The 22096-nt window shown below is 39.7% G+C and overlaps 1 protein-coding gene across 14 annotated transcripts in view; it reads left to right on the forward strand.

Moving 5' to 3' along the window:
* SRPK2 (SRSF protein kinase 2) overlaps positions 1-22096 on the forward strand; it is a 284044-nt gene that overhangs the window by 216987 nt on the left and 44961 nt on the right. For all 14 annotated transcript variants that reach the window (XM_030932258.1, XM_030932264.1, XM_030932254.1 and 11 more), the window contains 4 exons: positions 9181-9289; positions 10354-10441; positions 10992-11079; positions 18155-18261. In XM_030932258.1, the coding sequence (XP_030788118.1) occupies positions 9181-9289; positions 10354-10441; positions 10992-11079; positions 18155-18261 (392 nt within the window). The remainder of the gene's footprint in view (positions 1-9180; positions 9290-10353; positions 10442-10991; positions 11080-18154; positions 18262-22096) is intronic.

Here is a 22096-nt window from a genome sequence, read left to right on the forward strand (position 1 = left end):
TGCAGTGGCGCGATCTCGGCTCACTGCAAGCTCTGCCTCCCAGGTTCAAGCGATTCTCCTGCCTCAGCTTCCCAAGTAGCTGGACTACAGGTGTGTGCCACCACGCCTGGCTAGTTTTTTTTATTTTTAGTAGAGACAGGGTTTCACCGTGTTAGCCAGGATGGCCTTGATCTCCTGACCTTGTGATCTGCCCACCTCGGCCTCCCAAAGTGCTGGGATTACAGGCATGAATGACCGCTGCCAGCCTTTTTTTTTTTTTTTTTTTTTTTTTTTTTATGAGCGGTTTTAGATGCACTGCAAAATTGAAAGCACAGTGATAACCTATGAACTTCCTGCCACAATGCATGCATTGACACCTCCAGGATCAGCATCCTCCTCCAGAGTAGTACATTTGTTAGAATTGATGAACCTCCATTGACACATCATTTGTGCAGTTTTTAAAAACTTTTACATTTTGAGGCCGGGCGCGGTGGCTCAAGCCTGTAATCCCAGCACTTTGGGAGGCCGAGACGGGCGGATCACAAGGTCAGGAGATCGAGACCATCCTGGCTAACACGGTGAAACCCCGTCTCTACTAAAAATACAAAAAAACTAGCTGGGCGAGGTGGCGGGCGCCTGTAGTCCCAGCTACTCGGGAGGCTGAGGTAGGATAATGGCGTAAACCCGGGAGGCGGAGCTTGCAGTGAGCTGAGATCCGGCCGCTGCACTCCAGTCCGGGAGACAGAGCGAGACTCCGCCTCAAAAAAAAAAAAAAAAAAAAAACTTTTACACTTTAACTCTTTTATATTGAAAATCTTGGCTTTTTAAATGACATTTACCTATTTGTTTTATCTTGTAATGTAGATGAGATATTTCAATAATGTTCATAAGAGTATTATTGACAACAAATATACTAAGGTTTTAAGATTTTCTTGTAGTCCTTTGTGTCCTTACATTGTGTCACACATCTTAATAATCTAAAGATATCCTTTTGTTGAAGTAAAAAGATAGGTTGCGTATGTTCTAAATAATTTTTTTTTAAGTGAAGAAAAGTGGTGGTTAGTACATACATAATAGCAAGTCATGCTGTCTATTCTCAGTGCTTTTAAAAAAAGCAAGTCATCAAAAGTTTCATTGATATCTCTGCATATCATGTTTTTATTTTCACTTTACCAGGTCTTTTGCGCGCGCGCGTGTATTTCCTGGTTTAATCACTTTTCTGACAATTACCAGGTACTTTTTGGAAGTGGTTAATATTAGCAGAATTGCAGCATGTATAACCAAGAAGGTATTAACATGTATAAGGAATATCTGCAGTGATAAGAAAATGACAGTCCATTAGAAAAGTGATCAAAATCATTGAACAGATTCTTACTTCACTCAAGAAAATATATGACTAGGCTGGGCGTGATGGTTTGTGCCTGTAATCCCAGAACTTTGGGAGGCCGGGGCAGGTGGATTACCTGAGGTCAAGAGTTAGAGAACAGCCTGGCCAACATGGTGAAACCCTGTCTCTACTAAAAATACAGAAAGTAGCCAGGCGTGGTGTGTGTGTATGTATATACACACGCACACGTGCACACACACACGTACATATATGTGTGTATGTAAAACCATAGGCCACTGTGCATATATATATATATATATATGCGTGCGCGCGCGCGCACACACACACACACACACACACACACATATATATGCAAAACCACATATATCTCTGTGGTTTGTCTGTGACTAAAGATAAATTTTATTTCTTTTTTTTTTTCAGCAGTGATGCCTTTTTATTTATTTTGCATGATTGTACTAGTTAGAGCTTCCAAAACAGTAGAATAGAAATGGGGAGAGCAGACATCCTTATCTTGTTTCTGATATTGGGGGAAAACATTTGGTCTTTAATAGTTAAATCTGATGTTATCTGTAGGTTTTTCATTGATGTTCCTGTATTCCTACTTCATTGAGAATTGTGATCAAGAATGAATGTTTCATATTGTCAGATGATTTTCTGTGTCTGATGTGCTGATCATAGGGATTTTCTTTTTTAGAATGTTAATTATAATGAATTACATCAGTTGAATTTTGAATACTGACCCAAGTTTGTGTTCCTGGAATAAATCCCATTTGATCATAATGTTTTATCTTTTTGATATATTATTTGATTTGATTTGTTGAACCTTTTTCTGGAATGTTTGTATCTACATTATGAGGAAAATTGGTCTGTAGTTTTCTTATAATGTCTTTGCCTGGCTTTGGAATAAAAAATGCTGGCTTTGTAGGATCAAGACTGGAAGTATTTCCTCTTTTTTTTTTTCTTTACTTTTTAGGAGGAACTTGTAGTATTTCTTTCATAATATCAAGAGAGAAGATACCAATGCAGTTTTTATGGGAAGATTTTGAACAATAAATTCATTTTTTAAAATAGATACATGGTTATTCAGATATTTTTTTTCTTGTTTGGACCTTGTGTCTTTTCAGTTATTTGTCCATTTTATCTGAGTTTTCACATGTACAGGTATAACATGATAATATTCCTTTGTATCTTTTTAGTTAATATTCCCTTGTATCTTTTTAATACCTCAAAAATACATAGTGACCTTACCTCACTCATCGCTCATGATGGTAATTTGTGTTTTCTCTCCCTACCCAGTCTGCCTGGCCAGAAATTTGTTAATTGCTTTCATTTTCTTAAAGAACCAGCTTTTGGTTTCACTGATTTTCTTGACTGTTCTTATGCTTTTTTATTTTACTTCTTATAGTTCGTATCATTATTATATTTTCATTCTTCCATTTACTTTGGATTAAGTTTGCTATTAAGTTTTAGTTTTCTAAGGTGGAAACTAAGATTACTTTTTTGAGATCTTTTCTGATATAGGCATTTAGTGCTATAAATTTCCCTCTGAGTTTTGCTTTAACAGCATTTCATAGATTCTGATAATGTTTTCATTTTCACTTAATGTAAGAAATACCTCTTAATTTCCTTTTGATTTCTTCTTTAGCCTATGGGTTATTTTGAATTGTGTTACTTAGTGTCCAAATTTCTGAGTATTTTCTCTTCTTGGTTTGTAATTTAATTCTGTTATGGTCTGAGGACATACTTTGTGTGATTTGAATCCTCTTATTTCCTTTTTTTTGGAAACGGAGTCTTACTCTGTGGCCCAGGCTGCAGTGCAGTGGTGTGATCTCAACTCTGCAACCTCTGCCTCCTGGGTTTAAGAAGTTCTGCCTCAGCATCCCAAATAGCTGGGACTACAGGTGTGCACCACCACGTCCAGCCCATTTTTGTGTTTTTAGTAAGAGATGGATTTTTGTCACATTAGCCAAGCTGGTCTTGAACTCCTGACCTCAGGTGATCCACTCGCTTCGGCCTCCCATAGTGTTGTGATTACGGGCGTGAGCCACCACGCCCGGCCAAATCCTCTTATTTCTATTGAGACTTGTTTTATGGTATAGTACATTATGTATCTTGGTAAATGTTTTGTGTGTCCTTGAAAAGAGTATTTGTTGTTGAGTATAGTGATCTATAAGTGGTAATTAGGTCAAGCTGGTTGATAGTGTGTTCAAATCTTCCATATCCTTACTGATTTTATGTCTGCTTGCTTTTATTTTATGAATTTTGGGGGAAGAAAGTATTAAAATCTTCAGTGACACAGAATGTGTCTTTATGTTATGTTACTGTGAACAAACTTCTTTTTTCCACCCCTTCCTTTTTTTTTTTTTTTTGGAGAAAGAGTCTCGCTCTGTCACCCAGGCTGGAGTGCAGTGGCCCGCTGTTGGCTCACTGCAAGCTCCGCCTCCCAGGTTCACGCCATTCTCCTGCCTCAGCCTCCCGAGTAGCTGGGACTACAGGCGCCTACTACCTCGCCTGGTTAGTTTTTTTTGTATTTTTTAGTAGAGACAGGGTTTCACGGTGTTAGCCAGGATGGTCTCAATCTCCTGACGTCGTGATCCGCCCGTCTCTGCCTCCCAAAATGCTGGGATTACAGGCTTGAGCCACTGCGCCTGGCTCCTCCTTTTTTCATTGTGTGTGTTAGGGGTGATTCTCAGCTTTCCCTAGTATTTTGAAAGTTTTCAGTGGTTATATAGAGACACCGCCCAATCAGAGGGCTGAGAAACCACTCTCAGCAGAACTCGGGTGACACTTAATATTGTCTTTATTAAGAAAATAAAGAGACTTTGTTGAAAATACTTCCAGAACATTGTCTGTCATGGAATTCTGAACTTCTGGTTAACTCTATAAATAGAATCTATTTTTTGCTAGACAAGGAAAAGGGAATCTTTATCTTTGGCTAGCAAGTCACCCAAATAGCTAAAAAGGAGAGTTTTAACATTTTCTTCTTTGGATTCTTTTTACTATCTTAGGTAGAGTTTTAGTTACAGAAATCTTGGCTGTGCTGGAGGCGTGGAAGTAGAAGAAACCAGAGCAATGAATTTAATGGTTACTTAACAGTTCATTCTTCATTTCTTCGTGTTTGTAATCTGATAAGATTTTTTTTTTCTTTTAGAAACAGGGTCTCACTGTATTGCCCAGTCTGGTATTGAACTCTCAGGCTCAAACAATCCTCCTGCCTTAGCCTTCCAAAGTGCTAGGATTACAGGTGTGAGCCTCTGCACCCGGCTAAGATGTGTTTTTTAAGAAGCCAAAACAAAAAAAAGAAATAAAGAAAAACAACTGTTTGATAAATGCATGGTTTTTATATTAAATAGTACAAATAGTGAAGTGTACAGGTATATCCACCAAACCCTTAAGTCATGGTGATCTTCAAGTACCTGAGACTTTCTGGCACCCTGCTTAATGCTGTTAGCGGTGTCCATAGCACTGTTATTGTCCCATACTCCTTTTCTGTCCTCTGATGAAGCAGCGAACTGAATAAAGTTTGAGCCTTTGTCTAGTAACTGTACTTGTTTTCTTGTGTGCTGGGCAGTGTGGTACACCTTGGAGTGTCCATTGCTAATAGCCATTATAGTGCACACAGTTAACTAAGCCCAAGGAACTGGGGTCATTTCTCGGTGGAGTTACTGGAGTGTTCATTTTCTCTGATTCCCTGGGTGTTAGTTAGGTTAGTGTGGTCTGGTGCATGGAGACAGGGACCACTCTTCTGGCAGCGTGGATGTTAGACGAGATGCCCTGTGAGCAAGGCTGCCATTATGTGAGAAGGGAATGAAAAATGAATGGTCAGAAGATACTGATTTTGTAGGAAACCAGGAGTTACAATATGAGAATATACATAGACTTGAAATTGTGTATATCACATTTTGAAAATTAGAAGTAAGTGTTTTATACTTTCAGTTGTTTTTTTTTTAAAAAATGTTATTACTAAGCAGGCATGGTGGCATATACTTCTTGGAGGCTGAGTTGAGAAGATTGCTTGAACCCAGGAGTTCGAGGATGCAGTGAGCCCTATTCGTGCTGCTCTACTGCACGCCAGCCTGGGTGACAGAGCTAGCCCCCATCTCTTTAAAAAAAAAAAAAAAAAAAAAAAATTGCCCCTCTCGTGTAGTTTGCCTTTTTATAGAGATAATATTTTTAGCTAGACTGAGGGCTTCAGGGACACTGTACTCCACTAGTAATTTTGTTGTTGTTAGCTTTCAAAGCCCTTGAGAAAAGGAGCTGCTGTGCTTATGCTGTGATTACATTGGAAATAGTGCTCTTCTGTTTTTGCTCACATGTACACACTTTGGCTAATTGAGAATTTAAATCTGAAACATATACTAGTGTGATACAGATTTATTTTTATGCATAAATTATTTTTAAATTTAGAGACTTAAATATTAGCAATAATGTATGTTTAAGTAGTATATAGATTTTAATTAAGACATCCCATGTTTTCTGTGTACTAAGACCAGGAAGCAGTCCTCTAATTATTAAAATTGGAGTGTATTTCTTACTAGTTGACAAAACATGGGTTTTGGAGTCAGACCTGGTTCCTAGCCCTGAACCTAGTACTTCATAATCTGTGATACTTGGTGTTCTTGGTAGCAGTGTAAAAATAATACCATCTATTTTGTAGAGTGGTTTCAAGAATTATGATAGATGAGTCTTTCCTAAGTACTTGTGTTATAAAATGCAACTAGGTCTCTGAAGAAATAATTCCATGAACACATATGTCAGGAAATATGCAGCATTTTCTGTTCTCTTAAAGGTTCTCACTCTGTATTAAAACTTTAGGCCTGTGGTCAAGAATTCTGGTTTTCTTTGTTCAACACTGCGTTTCTCAAACAGAACTTCTCACTTCTTCCTTCCCACTGCCCTGATCCCCTATCGAACACCTGCAGTATATTATAGTTTATTTTTGTTTCATGGAACATGGTTTTGAAAGTAAAGTGCCTAGCACAGTGTTCCTAATTCATACTGGATAAACAGTTTCATTTCCTGCTTTGAATGTTAATTTTAATGGTTTCAAAACTGTATTGTAGGCTGGGCGCGGTCGCTCATGCCTGTAATCCCAGCACTTTGGGAGGCCAAGGTGGGCGGATCACCTGAGGTCAGGAGTTACAGATTAGCCTGGTCAGCATGGCAAAACCCTGACTCTACTGAAAACACAAAAATTAGCTGGGTGTGGTGGTGCAAGCCTGTAATCCCAGCTACACGGGAGGCTGAGGCAGGAGAATGGCTTGAACCCAGGAGGCAGAGGTTGCAGTGAGCCGAGATGGCCAATGCATTCTAGCCTGGGTGATGGAGCAAAACTCGGTGTCAAAAAATATAAATAAATAAATAACTATGATAAACTCAGAGCTCATCTTTTTAATTACTTTTAGTTTAATCTTCTAAGTAAGACATTTAATAATTTGCTACATTTTATTCCTAATTCACTATCATTTAGTTCATATATTTAGCCAAAATGTTGTCATACACCTTGAGATTCAAATCCAGGAAAAGCAAGTGCAAAGGCAATAGAAGGGTAAGAATCTCAGGAACTCAGTAGCTGGTCACATTCCTGCTTCACATAGGAATAATCCAACACAATTTAAATATTCATAAATATATTCTTGACATGTTATTGAGAGCCCCCTGGGAATATATTGAAGGATCTGGTTCCTACAACTGCTTTAGACCTCTAAAGACGAGGCACAAGCCATACACATCTTTATTGAGTAATTTGTAAGAATTCTGCAGATTAAAAGAGAAATACATGTCTTTACAATAAAAAAGCAAATGTTAAAAGAATGAAAAATCTGTTTCCAATGTAAAAAAGTAGTAAAATATTGTTTTAGAAAAATTGAAGAAATTGAAAAAGCATAGATAAAAAGAATAAAATGTAGATAAAGAGAGTAAGAGTAATTTTATACCCAGGAATGTCCATTGCTAAAATCTTATCCTCTGTGTTTCACAAAAAGTATACCGTATTATCTGTGCTAGTTTGTAGCTTGCTTGTTTTGCTTAAAAATGCAAAGCAAAGAACTTCTTGTGCCAGGTATCAGTGAGGCACCCTACTTCCCCTCAAGAATCTACCTTAATAGGGTGTCCTCTATCCCTCTGTAACTGATTTCTTCCTTTCTTCCTTTCCTTTCGCCGCCGCCGTCGCCCCCGCCGCCGCCGCCTCCTCCTCCTCCTCCTCCTCCTCCTCCTCCTCCTCCTCCTCCCCCTCCTCCCCCCTCCTCCCCCCTCCTCCCCCCTCCTCCCCCTCTCCTCCCCCTCTCCTCCCCCCCTCCTCCCCCCTCCTCCCCCCTCCTCCCCCTCTCCCCTCTCCCCTCTCCCCTCTCCCCTCTCCCCTCTCCCCTCTCCCCCCCTTTCTTCCTTCCTTCCTTCCTTTTTTTTTTTTTTTTTTTTTTTTTGAGCTGGAGTCTCACTCTGTTGCCCAGGCTGGAGTGCAATGGTACAATCTTGGCTCACTGCAACCTCTGCTTTCTGGGTTCAAGCAATTCTTCTTCATCGGCCTTCCAAGTAGCTGGGATTACAGGCGTTTGCCACCACACCTGACTAATTTTTTGTATTTTTAATAGAGACGGGGTTTCACCATCTCAGCCAGGCTGGTCTCTCAAACTCCAGACCTCAGGTGATCTGCCCACCTTGGCCTCCCAAAGTGCTGGGATTACAGGCGTGAGCCACTGTGCCCCGCCTCATTTCTTCATTTGTAAGGAATGTTTTCAGGCAGGAGTTAGAAGTTGGCAGAATAGTGATGAGAGGAACAAGCCCTATTAGAGCGTAAATTAAGACATGCATTGTACAGTTTCTAGTTAGTTATGAATAAATTATTGATGCATGCAGAATTATACAGAGTAAACATTGTTTATTTTTGTCAGTTTTCTTGTACATATCCAAAAAGCTTTGAATTTAACTGGTTTAGGAGAAAAAAGTTTTTAAATACCAAGAGCTGGTGTGTGCATAACATACACACCTAGACTGAAATACAGAACCTTGGCCAAGCGTGGTGGCTCATGCCTATGATCCCAGCACTTTGGGAGGGGAGACTTACGGATTGCTTGAGCCTGGGAATTCAAGTCCAGCCTGGGTAACGTCGTGAAACCCTGTCTCTACAAAAAGTACAAAAATTATCTGGGCATGGTGGTGTGTGCCTGTAGTTCCAGCTACTTGGGAGGCTGAGGCGGGAGGACCTCTTGAGCCTGGGAATCAGAGGTTGCAGTGAGCTGAGATCTTGCCATTGCACTCCAGTCTAGACAACAGAGTGAGACCCTGTCTTAAAAATAAATAAGTAAAATAAGTAAATAGGGAACCTCAAGTTATTGTTACGGTGTGCTGGATGGTTCATTGCCTCCTTAAATTAAAACAAGAAGTCTAATAGGAATTGATAGAACACTTTTTGCTCAGGCCAGATTGCAGTTGCGCACTTTTCGCTCAGGCTCATTGCAGCCTCCACCTCCCAGGTTCAAGTGATTCTCTCCCCTCAGCCTCCTAAGTAGCTGGGACTACAGGTGCTCGCCACCATGCCCCGCTGATTTTTGTATTTTTAGTAGAGACCGGGTTTCACCGTGTTGGCCAGGCTAGTCTCGAACTCCTGACCTGAAGTGATCCACCTGCCTCAGCCTCCCAAAGTGCTGAGATTACAGGTGTGAGCCACCACGCCCAGCCAACACTTTTTCTTGTTGAAAGATATTCCTGAAAATAATGTATTAGTAAATGTGTTTTAGTCTGCATGTGTTATGTAGAGCTTTCTTTAATGATATCAAGAATTGACAAAAGAGATGAAATGTTTTTACTACTTTTAAAGTATTTTGAATTTTTTTCTTTCTTTCTTGTTTTTTAAGGTGGCTATCATCCAGTGAAAATTGGAGACCTCTTCAATGGCCGGTATCATGTTATTAGAAAGCTTGGATGGGGGCACTTCTCTACTGTCTGGCTGTGCTGGGATATGCAGTAAGTGTTCTTTGTCATTTGTGCGTTTGTTTCCTGGAGTAGTTCAACATATGTGTTCTAAGAAGGTATGGCTGAGGATCACCACTGCTTTGTTGAGGTGTGTGAAGTGCTTAGCACAGGCCTGCCTCAGCTGACTAGATTCCTTTCTGCCCCACTGCCTTAGTTTGAAGTTATTTGAAATCTTAAATTATTACTTGCTTCCAGCTTTATTTCAAAGTTAATTCACTGAAATTGTTTTACATTGGGATTATATTATTTTTCTAGTAATTCATCCATATCAGACAAACATAATGTATAGTATAGGCTTTTCAGTGTATAGGCTTTTCAAATCAGTCGTTTCTAACTTTTCAAAGCCATGACACATAGTAAGAAGCTCCATTGCTACTCCGCATATATATATACACACACATGTATTTTGTGCGTGTGTGTGTGTTCTGAAACAAAAGTGTTAGAGGAGAGTGGTTTTCACTATTAGGTTGGTGAGTAATATTTGTGATAATTCTGATATTTTTCTAGTCTTACTTTAATTAGGGAAAAAACAAAACAACAAAGCATAAAAGAGATTGTCTTGACCCATACAACTATTTCATGTGGCCCCACCATTTGAAAAGTACTGTTTTAAATAAAAGCTTATGTTTCTGTTTATTGGATAGATCTCATACAAGTTGAATATCCCTTATCTGAAATGCTTTGAGACCAGAAGTGTTTTGGATTTTGGAATATTTGTGTGTATACACAATGACCTATCTTAGAGATGTGACCCAGATCTAAACACAAAATTCATTGTATTTCATATACACCATATATACATAGCCTGAAGGCAGTTTTATACAACATTTTAAATAATCTTGTGCAACATACAAAGCTTTTACTGAGTTTTGATTGCAGTCAGAGTTGGAGTTTTTACACTGTGGCGTCATGTCGACACACTCATAATGTTTTAGGTTTTGGGACATTTTGGATTTTACATTTTCTGATTATGGATGCTCAACCTGAATACTAATGATTTCTTTCACCTATAATATAAATAAACTTTTTTTTTTTTTTTTTTTTTTTTTTTTAAGGGGGAAAAGATTTGTTGCAATGAAAGTTGTAAAAAGTGCCCAGCATTATACGGAGACAGCCTTGGATGAAATAAAATTGCTCAAATGTGTAAGTACTTTAAAAATGTGAATGATGTAAGAAAATTTAATGACTTAAAATTTTACAGAAAGGTTTTTCTGGGTAATACTAAATTAAAGTCAAGTTTGGCTGGGCACGGTGGCTCATGCCTATAATCTCAGCACTTTGGGAGGCCAAGGCGAGCAGATCACTTGAGGTCAAGAGTTCAAGACAAGCCTGGCAAACATGGTGAAACCCCGTCTCTACTAAAAATACAAAAGAATAGCCAGGCATCGTGGTGGGCATCTGTAATCTCAGCTACTTGGGAGGCTGAGGCATGAGTAATCACTTGAACTTGGGAGGCAGAGGTTGCAGTGAGCTGAGATCGTACCACTGCACTCCAGACTGGGCTATAGAGCAAGACTCTGTCTCAAAATAAAAAATAAAAATAAAAATAAAAATAAATCAAGTTTATTCTTTATAACTTTGTGATGATTTTTTATTTTAAAACACACTTGTATTTAAACAGTATTGCTGTTATAATGAGAAAACGTGCTTTGTTTTAAACTCTGTGTTCTTGCATTCCTTTTTCTTGGCATAGGTTCGAGAAAGTGATCCCAGTGACCCAAACAAAGACATGGTGGTTCAGCTCATTGACGACTTCAAGATTTCAGGCATGAATGGGATACGTATCCTTTACTTCCTGATTTATTTATATTTTTACCTTTTAACAAATGAAAATATTTCAAGCTCCTATAATCTCTGTTTTCTGCTGTATCACCTTCAACATTAACTCTCTAGGAATGCTGTCAAGTATTATAAAGTGGTCCACCTAGGATGGTTTGCATGGCTTTTCGGGGTATTTGGTATAGTAGCATCTTAGAAACTTACTTTTAACACAACAACTTGACTTAATTTTGGTGTGGAATTAATGATCTTTTCCTGTTAATTGTGGTAAAAGTTTTTTTGTAGTGGTAAATAAAAGCATACATCAGCAACACTTCTTTGTGTTTTAAACTTTAAAAAACCAGTGCGCAAGGACAATCTGTGTGTGCCCCAGTGGCTGCAAAGCACCATGTGAGAATGGAGCATTGGTTAAGATAAAAGGAAAAGTGCTCTATAAATGTCCACATCCCAAGGTAGCACTTGACTGCTCTTAGTTCTGAATAGTACTAATAGTTGCCACATTCTGTTTCCAGAATTATGCAACTGAGCCTTTCAAGTAATTGTCCCCAGAAGCTCATCTTTCTGTCAGGTGCATATGGAAACATTTTGGTTTTCTTGATTTTATTCCCAGTTATCTGTATTGCAAAAGTTTAGGAAAAGTAAAATGATGCATTTTCTATACTTCTTGATATATCTGAGATAAGCCAGTGCTTGATAGAAAATACCTTTATTGTTTTTCTTTACAAACTTATTGGGATAAATTTCAAACATATATGAAAGAGAGAGTATACTGCAGTAAATTGTTGTAAATTTGTCCCTCAAGTTTAATAATTGTCCTGGCCTGGCCATAATTGATCCATCTATCTTTTTCTTGCTGAATTATTGTAGAGCAAATCCTAGAAGTCATGTCCTTTTACTTCTATGAATGTCTTTGTGAATCTTTGAAAAAATATGAACCTTTAAACATAACCATAAAACTCACCAAAGACATTAACAATTTCTTGATATCGCATCAGGTATCCTTGGTATTGGAGATTTCTTCATTCAGATATCCTTGGTATTGCAAAAATGAATTTTTAAAGACACATTTGAATCATTTTTAACAATATTGTTTACTTCTAAGTCTGTATTCACTTACTTTAGTTGTTCAGTTTAAGATTAATTTGTTCAATTTACATTTTTCTCTTTCTTGTTAGAATATGATACACAGAGTATTTGAATTATCATGACAGAAGTTAGTGACTCTTAATAGAGGAAAGTGTTTCTTGGTCAGCTATAAGTTTAGTTGTTTCTCGTGTGTTTTAAAAAGGATGGCCTTAGTCCTCATGTGTCTGTTCCCTTCTGGTGGGTTCTTGGTCTCACTGACTTCAAGAATGAAGCTGCGGACCTCGCAGTGAGTGTTACAGCTCTTAAAGGTGGCGCATTCAGAGTTGTTTGTTCCTCCTGGTGGGTTCGTGGTCTTGCTGACTTCAGGAATGAAGCCGCAGACCCTCGCCGTGAGTGTTACAGCTGTTAAAGTTGGTGCAGACCCAAAGAGTGAGCATCAACAAGATTTTATTATGAAGAGCAAAAGAACAAAGCTTCCACAGCGTGGAAGGGGACCCGAGTGGGTTGCTGCTGCTGGTTTGGGTGGCCAGCTTTTATTCCCTCATTTGTCCCCACCAATGTCCTGCTGGTTGGTCCATTTTACAGAGCGCCAGTTGGTCCATTCTACAGAGTGCTGATTGGTGTGTTTACAATCCTTTAGCTAGACACGGAGTGCTGATTGGTGTGTTTTTACAGATTGCTGATTGGTGCGTTTACAATCCTTTAGACACAGAACACTGATTTGTGCGTTTTTACAGCGTGCTGATTGGTACATTTACAATCCTTTAGCAAGACACAGAGCACTGATTGGTGCGTTTTTACAGAGTGCTGACTGGTGCATTTACAATCCTTTAGCTAGACACAGAGCACTGATTGGTGCATTTACAGTCCAATAACTAGACAGAAAAGTTCTCCAAGTCTCCACTTGACCCAGGAAGTCCAGCTGGCTTCACCTGTCACTAATACTAGTTGTCTTTGGAAGTGTGTCTAGGAAGAAGACAAGCGAAGGTGTCTCTTGACTTTCCTTTCTTTTTTGAGAATATCAGTTTTGACCATACTACTAAGTTATGTGGGTGCTTGTTGGTTTTGATGGGGACTCAGGGGGAAGTGAATTAGGATTGTAGAAAGGGTTGGCATGTTATCCTTATCCTTCCTCTACCTGAGGAGTTAGCAAAGGGTAGCTCCAGGGGGAAGTGACAAATAGCAAAGTATCCCAAAACCTGTAGCTCAGAGAAGAAAGCAAAAATGAAGAGAAGAGATAATTCCTTCAGTTTCCTGAATACTTTTTCTGCATATGGGTGTTGGGTCCTCTGAGATAGCCCTTTGTGTGCCTGGGGTAGGCAGTACTTTCATTTTCCAAGGTTCAAGAAAATTGGACCACTTACTCAGAGGCACGTGACTGATGGGTGCTAGGTTGTGTCAATAGCTGTGGTCTTCTGGCTTCTCTAAGATTTTTTGCTCTTTATATCATGTTTGGAACAGATCCACCATTTTGATATTTTACTTTCACAAATATCAGAAGCCTAAGGATAAGGTTTTTTCCCAGATTTAAACTCCAGAATGACATCCAGTTTATGCATCTATGATGTCATGATCAACTAGGGAAGCATTTCCTTCACTCTATGTATTTGAGAAGGTTTTTATACGAGGGAATGTCACCATGTTCATAGAAAAACTAGATTAAAAGATAAAAATAAAGAACATAAACTTTATTTCTCACATAAGTTTCATCAAGTTCAAGACACTTTTGTATATGATGATATCAGTCATTTAGTTGCTCCTCAAAGAACCAGGGGTCTTAGGAATTTAACCATGTCAGTGCAATCTTTTTTACATTATTAAGTGAAGAAAAATGGGTGCCCTTTTTAAGATTAAGAAACAAAAATGAGGAGTAGCCAAATAAGGATTATAAGGTGGATTTCTAATGAGTTTCCACTGAAACTCTTAACAAAATTGCTCTCATTTGATGAGAGGAATGAACAGGAACGTTTACATGGTGGAGAAGGACTCCCAGTTGAAGTTTTCTCAGGTATTTTCCTGCTAAAGCATTTGTTGACTTTCTCAAAAAACTCTCTTAATAAGCAGGTGTTATCATTCTTTGGTTCTCCATAAAGTCAACAAGCAACATGCCTCAGCATACCAAAAAACCATTGCAATGTCCTTTCCTCTTCACTAGTCCACTTATGCTTTGACTGGACCACTGCCACCTCCTGGTAGTCATTGCTTTGATTGTGCTTTGTCTTCAGGATCATACTGTAGAACCATGTTTTATGTCCTGTTACAGTCCTTTGAAGAAATGCTTCAGGATCTTGATCCTACCTGTTAAAAATTTCCATTGAAAGCTCTGCTCTTGTCTTGATCTGGGAACAGTGGTTTTGGCACCCATTGAGTGGAAAGTTTGCTCAACTTCAATTTTCAATTAGAATTGCGTAAGTTGAACCAGTCATGATGTCTGTGGTGTTGGCTGTTGTTTGCTCTGTCATCTGTCCTTTTCAATTAGGGTGCAAACTTTTTTTTTCTTGAGATGAAATTTTACTCTTGTTGCCCAGGCTACAGTGCAATGGTGCAATCTTGGCTCACCACGACCTCCGCCTCCCGGGTTCAAGAGATTCTCCTGCCTCAGCCTCCCGAGTAGCTGGGATTACAGGCATGTGCCACTACACCTGGTTAATTTTGTATTTTTATTTTTATTTTTTTTGGAGAAGAGATTTCTCCATGTTGGTCAGGCTGGTCTCGAATTCCCGACCTCAGGTGATCTGCCCGCCTCAGCTTCCCAAAGTGCTGGGATTACAGGTGTGAGCCACCATGCCCAGCCGCAAACTTTTTCCACACAAACTGATGCGAATGGTCTGCCGCTGCAGGCTTCATCTTCAACATTATCTCATCCCTTCTTAAAACGGGTTATTGATTTGAAAACTGCCGATTTCTTTGGGATATTGTCCCCTTAAACTTACCATAAAGCATCAGTGATTTCACCCAAGCTTCATCATAACTTTGATGTTTGTTATTGCTTCGATTTTAGAATTCATGTTGCTCTGGTAGAAGCTTTTTTCAAACTGATGTGTTATCTTGTGAGTGCCTTAAACTAGATCCTGTTCAGATATGTTAACAAACTAGTATGAGTTTATCTTGGTGCAAAAATTTTTTGAAATCTATGCATAGTGTTTTCAAAATACACATTTTCCATAAAGTTTTTGAAAATCCCTCATATTTCTTTTAGAAATTCATCTTGAGTATACTAGGAAGTACCAGTGGCTGCTAATGTTACCTCATCCTTTTTCTCCAGTTAATTTCTGCTAACTCCTGAGTATATTTTTCCCTTTAGATAAATAAATCGGTAAGTAGCTAGCGGCAGAGCAGTCACTTCTTCTGTGTCCAACCTTCAGAGTCCTTCGTGGGACAGCTAACAGAACATTTCTTTGGAGAAACTACTTAATTTGTGGGTAAATAGAGGTTTTTGAAATATACATTCTAGTGGGTATTTTTACTCTGAAGCAAAATGCTAAGTAATCATCATAGTCCAGATGTGCCAGTGCTTTGAGAAGACTTAGGGTTATGTTTTGGATGTCCTGGGCCTCGCCCTATGCCTGCTGCTAAATTTAATCCTTAACTAATCTGCCATTTTTGTAATGATCCTGGGAAATAGTAAGAAACTTCTGGCTTTAGATTATCTGCGCATAAATCTGTAGTGCTTACTTTCTTCAACAGGATAGAAAGATTTTTCTCTTTTTCACTAAAAATATTTAAAATAATACTGTTTTAATGTAGTATATTCAGTTATTATAGTTGATCAAATCAACTACTTTTTTGATTCTAAAGTCAACTGTAAGACTCCAGGGATGAACAAAATGTTCTCAAAAGGTTTCAGAGCCATTTGAAATCTTCCTGTACAAATGATATGAATATATAATGAAATTGGAGGTGTCATAGTTGTGAAGGCTGAAACACCTATTTTTTAAAAAAATTAAGCTGGGGCCAGGTGTGGTGGCTCATGCCTGTAATCCCAGCACTTTGGGAGGCCAAGGTGGGCAGATCACTTGAGGTCAGGAGTTTGAGACCAGCCTGGCCAACATGTTGAAACCCTGTTTCTACTAAAACTAGAAAAATCAACCGGGCATGGTGGCACACACCTGTAATCCCAGCTATTCGGGAGGCCGAGGTAGGAGAATCACTTGAACCCAGCAGGTAGAGGTTGCAGTGAACTGAGATCGCGCCACTGCGCTCCAGCCTGGGTGACAGAACGAGACTGTGTCTCAAAAAAAAAATTAAGCTGGGCATGGTGGTTTTCACCTGTAGTACTGACTACTTGGGAAGCTAAGGCAAGAGAATTACCTTTAGCCGGCTGGGCGCGGTGGCTCAAGCCTGTAATCCCAGCACTTTGGGAGGCCGAGACGGGCGGATCACAAGGTCAGGAGATCGAGACCATCCTGGCGAACACAGTGAAACCCCGTCTCTACTAAAAATACAAAAAACTAGCCGGGCAAGGTGGTGGGCGCCTGTAGTCCCAGCTACTTGGGAGGCTGAGGCAGGAGAATGGCGTGAACCCAGGAGGCGGAGCTTGCAGTGAGCGGAGATCGCGCCACTGCACTCCAGCCTGGGCGACAGAGCAAGACTCCGCCTCAAAAAAAAAAAAAAAAAAAAAAGAGAATTACCTTTAGCCCAGGAGTTCTAGTCCAGCTAGCGCAACATAATGAGACCTTGTCTTTTTAAGAAAAGAAAATCCAGATTCCTGAGATGATGTTGTTATAGATTAAGTTTAATACCATGTCTTAAATGGTTATCATACATTCTTAACACCTGCCTATAGTATTAAAATTGATCTAGTTGTATAATGTAAGGTATTATTAAAGGAAAAGATTAAATGGGTCTTAACTGTGTTTACTAAATTTTTATTTTATAATTTGTTTTAAGTAGCTTATCAAGTAGAAATTTAGGCAGGCAGTTAGGACACTTAAGATACTGAAGCTCTGTATTTGTTTCATGTCAGTTCCTAGGAGGTTTCAGTTTTGCCTGTTTCATTAGGCCGATTTCCAGGGAGTGTGCTGAGATGGGTGAGAGTGCAGCTCAGTGTAGGCTTCAGTAGTGTGGCTCAGCCACCTGACACTTTCTGAGTGCACTCTACACCTAGAAAGTGCCATGTCCTCATGCCTACAGTGGGGTTAATTACATTATTGCCTAAGGTTGTTTGGAGTACATGTGAAATAATATATGACACAGAGTAAGTACACTTAGCCCTTTGTATCTGCGGGTTCCCCATTCATAGATTTAATAAACCTTGGATGAAAAATATTTGGGAAACACCAGTAAAAAGTAATAGAAATTAAGAAATAGAGTATAACAACTATTTACAGAGCATATACATTGTATTAGGTATTATAAGTAATCTAGACATGATTTAAAGTATATGGGCTGGGCGCGGTGGCTCACGCCTGTAATCCCAGCACTTTGGGAACCCAAGTTGGGCGGATCATGAAGTCAGGAGATCGAGACCATCCTGGCTAACGCAGTGAAACCCCGTCTCTACTAAAATTAAAAAAAATTAGCTGAGCGTCGTGGCGGGCACCTGTAGTTTCAGATACTCAGGAGACTCAGGCAGGAGAATGGCGTGAACCCAGGAGGCAGAGCTTGCAGTGAGCTGAGATCGTGCCACTGCGCTCCTGGGTTTACAGAGCAAGAGTCCGTCTCAAAAAAAATAAAGTATATGGAAGGATGTGAATAGGTTATATGTATGCTACACCAGTTTACTGAAGAGACGAGCATGTGTGGATTTTGGTATCCGAGAGCAGTCCTGGAACCAGTTCCCTGAGACACTGGGAAACCACTGTGCTTAGTAATGTCAGTTCTTGTTATTTAAGTGAGACACAACATTTGCTCACTTTTGGTATTATTGATAGTGTTGATGTTGTATTTTATAAAGTAGTAAGTGCTTTGCAAGTGACACAATGATGCTGCTTTCTGTAACTGCCTCACTCCAAGCAGTGCATCCACAAACAATCCTTAACTGTGTCCCAGATGTCTGTATGGTCTTCGAAGTGCTTGGCCACCATCTCCTCAAGTGGATCATCAAATCCAACTATCAAGGCCTCCCAGTACGTTGTGTGAAGAGTATCATTCGACAGGTGAGGCTTTTGACGCAGTCCCTAGGCCCTAGTACCTAATTGGCTAGGCTTTCAACATGATTGCTGTTTACGAATATGTATATATATTACATATGTATCAGTGCATAACATTTTGAACTGTTATTAAGTCAATATTTAATGGCTTTTTGTTGTGAAGGGAGCAATGTGTAATTGTCAGGCATATGTTTTTGCATGTCATTTTTTTTTTAAGGTATGTGACATGGTACAATCAAATTGTTTTTGTTCAATATCTTTACTAAAAAAATCCCACTTAGTTCATTAGGAAGTAATTTAGAAGAAGTAACTTACTGGGTTTATTTACTAAGTATCCTTGGATGGAGAGTAAGTAATAGATAATTGAAGAGTTGTGTACAAAGTTTCAGTTATAAGGTGGTTAAATTCTGGGGATCTAATAGCGTGATGACTGTAGTTAACATTATTGTATACTTGGAATTTGTTAGCAGAGTAGATCTTGAATGTTCTCATCATGTAGACACACACAAGAGTCTATATTATTGTCATACTGGATTAGGTTAATTAGCTGTTTGTGGTAATTTCACAGTGTACACATATTTCAAGACATGTACACTACTAATATATTCAGTTTTTATTGTCAGTTGTACCTCAGTAAAGCTGGGGAAAAAATGGAAGTGTTTAACTCGTGTAGAAATAACTGTATTAGATGTGTGTTTTGTTCAGTTGCCCTGCCAGAAGAAAACCCTCAAGTAGGGTCAGGCTTAGAGATGATGCTCTAGTAAACATCTGTAGAATGAAAGTATGCATGGATGGAAGAATTCCTCCTAATTAGCAGTGTTTGCCCATTTCAGTTTTCTGCATGGGATCAGTATGTATTCTACTTATTGCCCATAAAAATTTTGAAGTTTAAATTTGTGTAGTAAAAGCATCTTTGATATTTCTGTTGAATTTGTGTACAGATAACTTTGTTTAGGCTGCCTGTATGTTCATCTCTTCACTTTTTCCTTTTGTACGGACTTTTTTTTTTTTTGGAGAGGGAGTCTCGCTCTGTCACCCAGCCTGGAGTGCAGTGGTGCGATCTCAGCTCACTGCAGCCTCCTGAGTAGCTGGGGCTATAGGCGCCTGCCAGCACACCCAGCTAATTTTTATAGTTTTAGTAGAGACAGGGTTTCACCATGTTGCCCAGGGTGGTCTCAAACTCCGGAGCTCAGGCAATCTGCCTGCCTCTGCCTTCCAAAGTGCTGGGATTACAGGCATGAACCACTGCGCCCAGCCTTGTACGGAAAATTGGCAGCTTATTCTGTAACACTACCGATGTTACTTGAGAAGAGGGCTGGAGAGAGAAAAGTTCACTACATTGTCTTCTATGTCAGTTGGATTGAGGTGCTTCTATGTAGTATTATGCTAGGTATACATGTGGGCCTAGATTTGTGGCTAACTTGTTTAGTACTGAATCTGTTTGCCCTTAGCTTTCAAATAGTAGCATTTTTATTCATTATTTCGACAGGCTAATAGCTCAAATGAACAACTTTAATGTAGAAGAGGTTGTGTGGTGAGGATAGAAATTAGTATGTTAACTGGAATTATTTGATCCCCAGATAAGACTACTGTATTATTTGTAACATTTAGCAGCAACTCTAAACTCTTTAAAAAACCAAACAAACAAAACTTTTGTTGTTTGTTTTAAACAACAAACAAAACTTTTGTTGTTTGTTTTAAACAACAAACAAAACTTTTGTTGTTTGTTTAAATTGTTAAAACTTGGGAAGAATCTCCTACTTATTTTTAATAAATCTTGAAAATATTAAAGGAATTACATATTCTAGCAAATACTGAATACTTTCAGAAATAGCTGCCTGCATGTATTTCCCGCAGGCTCCATCATTTCCCAGAACCTCGTGCTTTCAGAGGGGCCTGCTGTTGCCTTAAGTGACTGACCACACCACCACCCTTTAGGCTTAGTGTGTAAGAAGGTGAATTTGTCCAGGCGCGGTGGCTCACACCTGTAATCCCAGCACTTTGGGAGGCCGAGGCAGGCGGATCATGGAGTCCTGGCCAGTATGGTGAAACCCCGTCTCTACTGAAAACAGAAAAATTAGCCAGGCATGGTGGCACGCACCTGTAATCCCAGCTACTCAGCAGGCTGAGGCAGGAGAGTTGCTTGAACCTGGGAGGTGGAGGTTGCCGTGAGCTGAGATCATGCCACTGCACTCCAGCCTGGGCAACAGAGCAAGACTCCATCTCAAAAAAAAACCAAAAATGGTGAATTCACAGATAAGCCATTGATGTTTATTTTATCTTCCAGAGAAGAAAAACAAAATCTAGCCTTAGTAAGTTGAAAGAGTCTGTAAGTTGAAAGACGAAAATCTGAGGTTCAGTGGAACCTCAGTGCATCCTTGTTGAATGAACCGAAGATTAAATAAGTTAACGTGTGTTCTTCATTTTGTTTTTGTTTTTCGAGACAGGGTCTTGCTCTGTTACCCAGGCTGGAGTGCGGTGGTCAGTCACAGCTCACTGCAGCCTCGACCTCCTGAGCTCAAGTGATCCTCCCACCTCAGCCTCCCTAGTAGCTGGGACTGCAGGCATGCACCACCATGCCAGCTAATTTTTATTTTTTTTGTAGAGATGGGGTCTCACTGTATTGCTCAGGCTGGTCTCTTGAGGCCACTCCTGGACTCAAGCAGTCTTCCCACCTCAGCCTCCCAAAGTTGCTAGGATTATACCACACCTGGCCAATGCATGTGTTATCCTCACTGAAATTCATGTACCCTGTTTTTTGTGGAAATTTAGAAAGAGCTCTTGTATTATTTCTTTAGTTCAGAAAAATTCATGCTGAAAATTTGATCCTGTAATGTGGTCTGCACTTTGTTCTTATATGCAGTGTTAATGGGTTTTGGTTTGGTTTTGGTTTTGTGTGTGTGGATCCATCTTTATTTAAGAAAAATATTATCATGGAATCTGGATTTTTTTTCCCCTAAGCTTACGCAGAACTTTCAGTGTAGTAAGTTGTTCAAGAAATTACATATCCCAGTTAATAATCTACTTACCTGAGGTTTCCCTTCACCCCCTTTGATTCAGCCTGTGTTTTCAGTGTTTCTTTCTCCTGGGTGGTGCCAGGAAGTTTTTTTATTGCAGGCTGACACAGTTACATCATTTCCCAGAACAAGCCAGAGCAGACCAATTTTCTTAGTATTTTCTTAGTATCCTTTCACTGTAGACCTTCTTCTTAAGAGTCAGGGGGCCGGGCGCGGTGGCTCAAGCCTGTAATCCCAGCACTTTGGGAGGCCGAGACAGGCCGATCACGAGGTCAGGAGATCGAGACCATTCTGGCTAACACTGTGAAACCCCGTCTCTACTAAAAAAATACAAAAAACTAGCCGGGCGAGGTGGCGGGCACCTGTAGTCCCAGCTACTCGGGAGGCTGAGGCAGGAGAATGGCGTGAACCCGGGAGGCGGAGCTTGCAGTGAGCTGAGATCAGGCCACTGCACTCCAGCCCGGGCGACAGAGCGAGACTCCGTCTCAAAAAAAAAAAAAAAAAAAAAAAAAGAGTGAAGGATAGCTGACCAGGTTCCAGTCATTCCCTTTACTCTATCACTTGCTGTGCTTCTCCAGGAACCCACCTGTTGAACTCTACTTTGCCATGTCTTTTTATCTTGATGTTCTTTGTATTTCGTTTGCTCTCCTCCTTAGTTCAGGGCCTTGTCACCTCCAACCAGTACCTTTTCACAGGCTTCTCTTGGCTCTCTGTACATACAGCCCGTCCAATTCCTGGTCCCTCTTATGGTTTATTCTCCTTTCTGTTGCAAGTAAAACCTTGCTTTAATGACTCATATTCCCATTTAGAATCCTTTAGTGGCT

Source organism: Rhinopithecus roxellana, chromosome 6 (genome assembly GCF_007565055.1).
Source record: "Rhinopithecus roxellana isolate Shanxi Qingling chromosome 6, ASM756505v1, whole genome shotgun sequence".
NCBI classification, from domain to species: Eukaryota; Metazoa; Chordata; class Mammalia; order Primates; family Cercopithecidae; genus Rhinopithecus; species Rhinopithecus roxellana.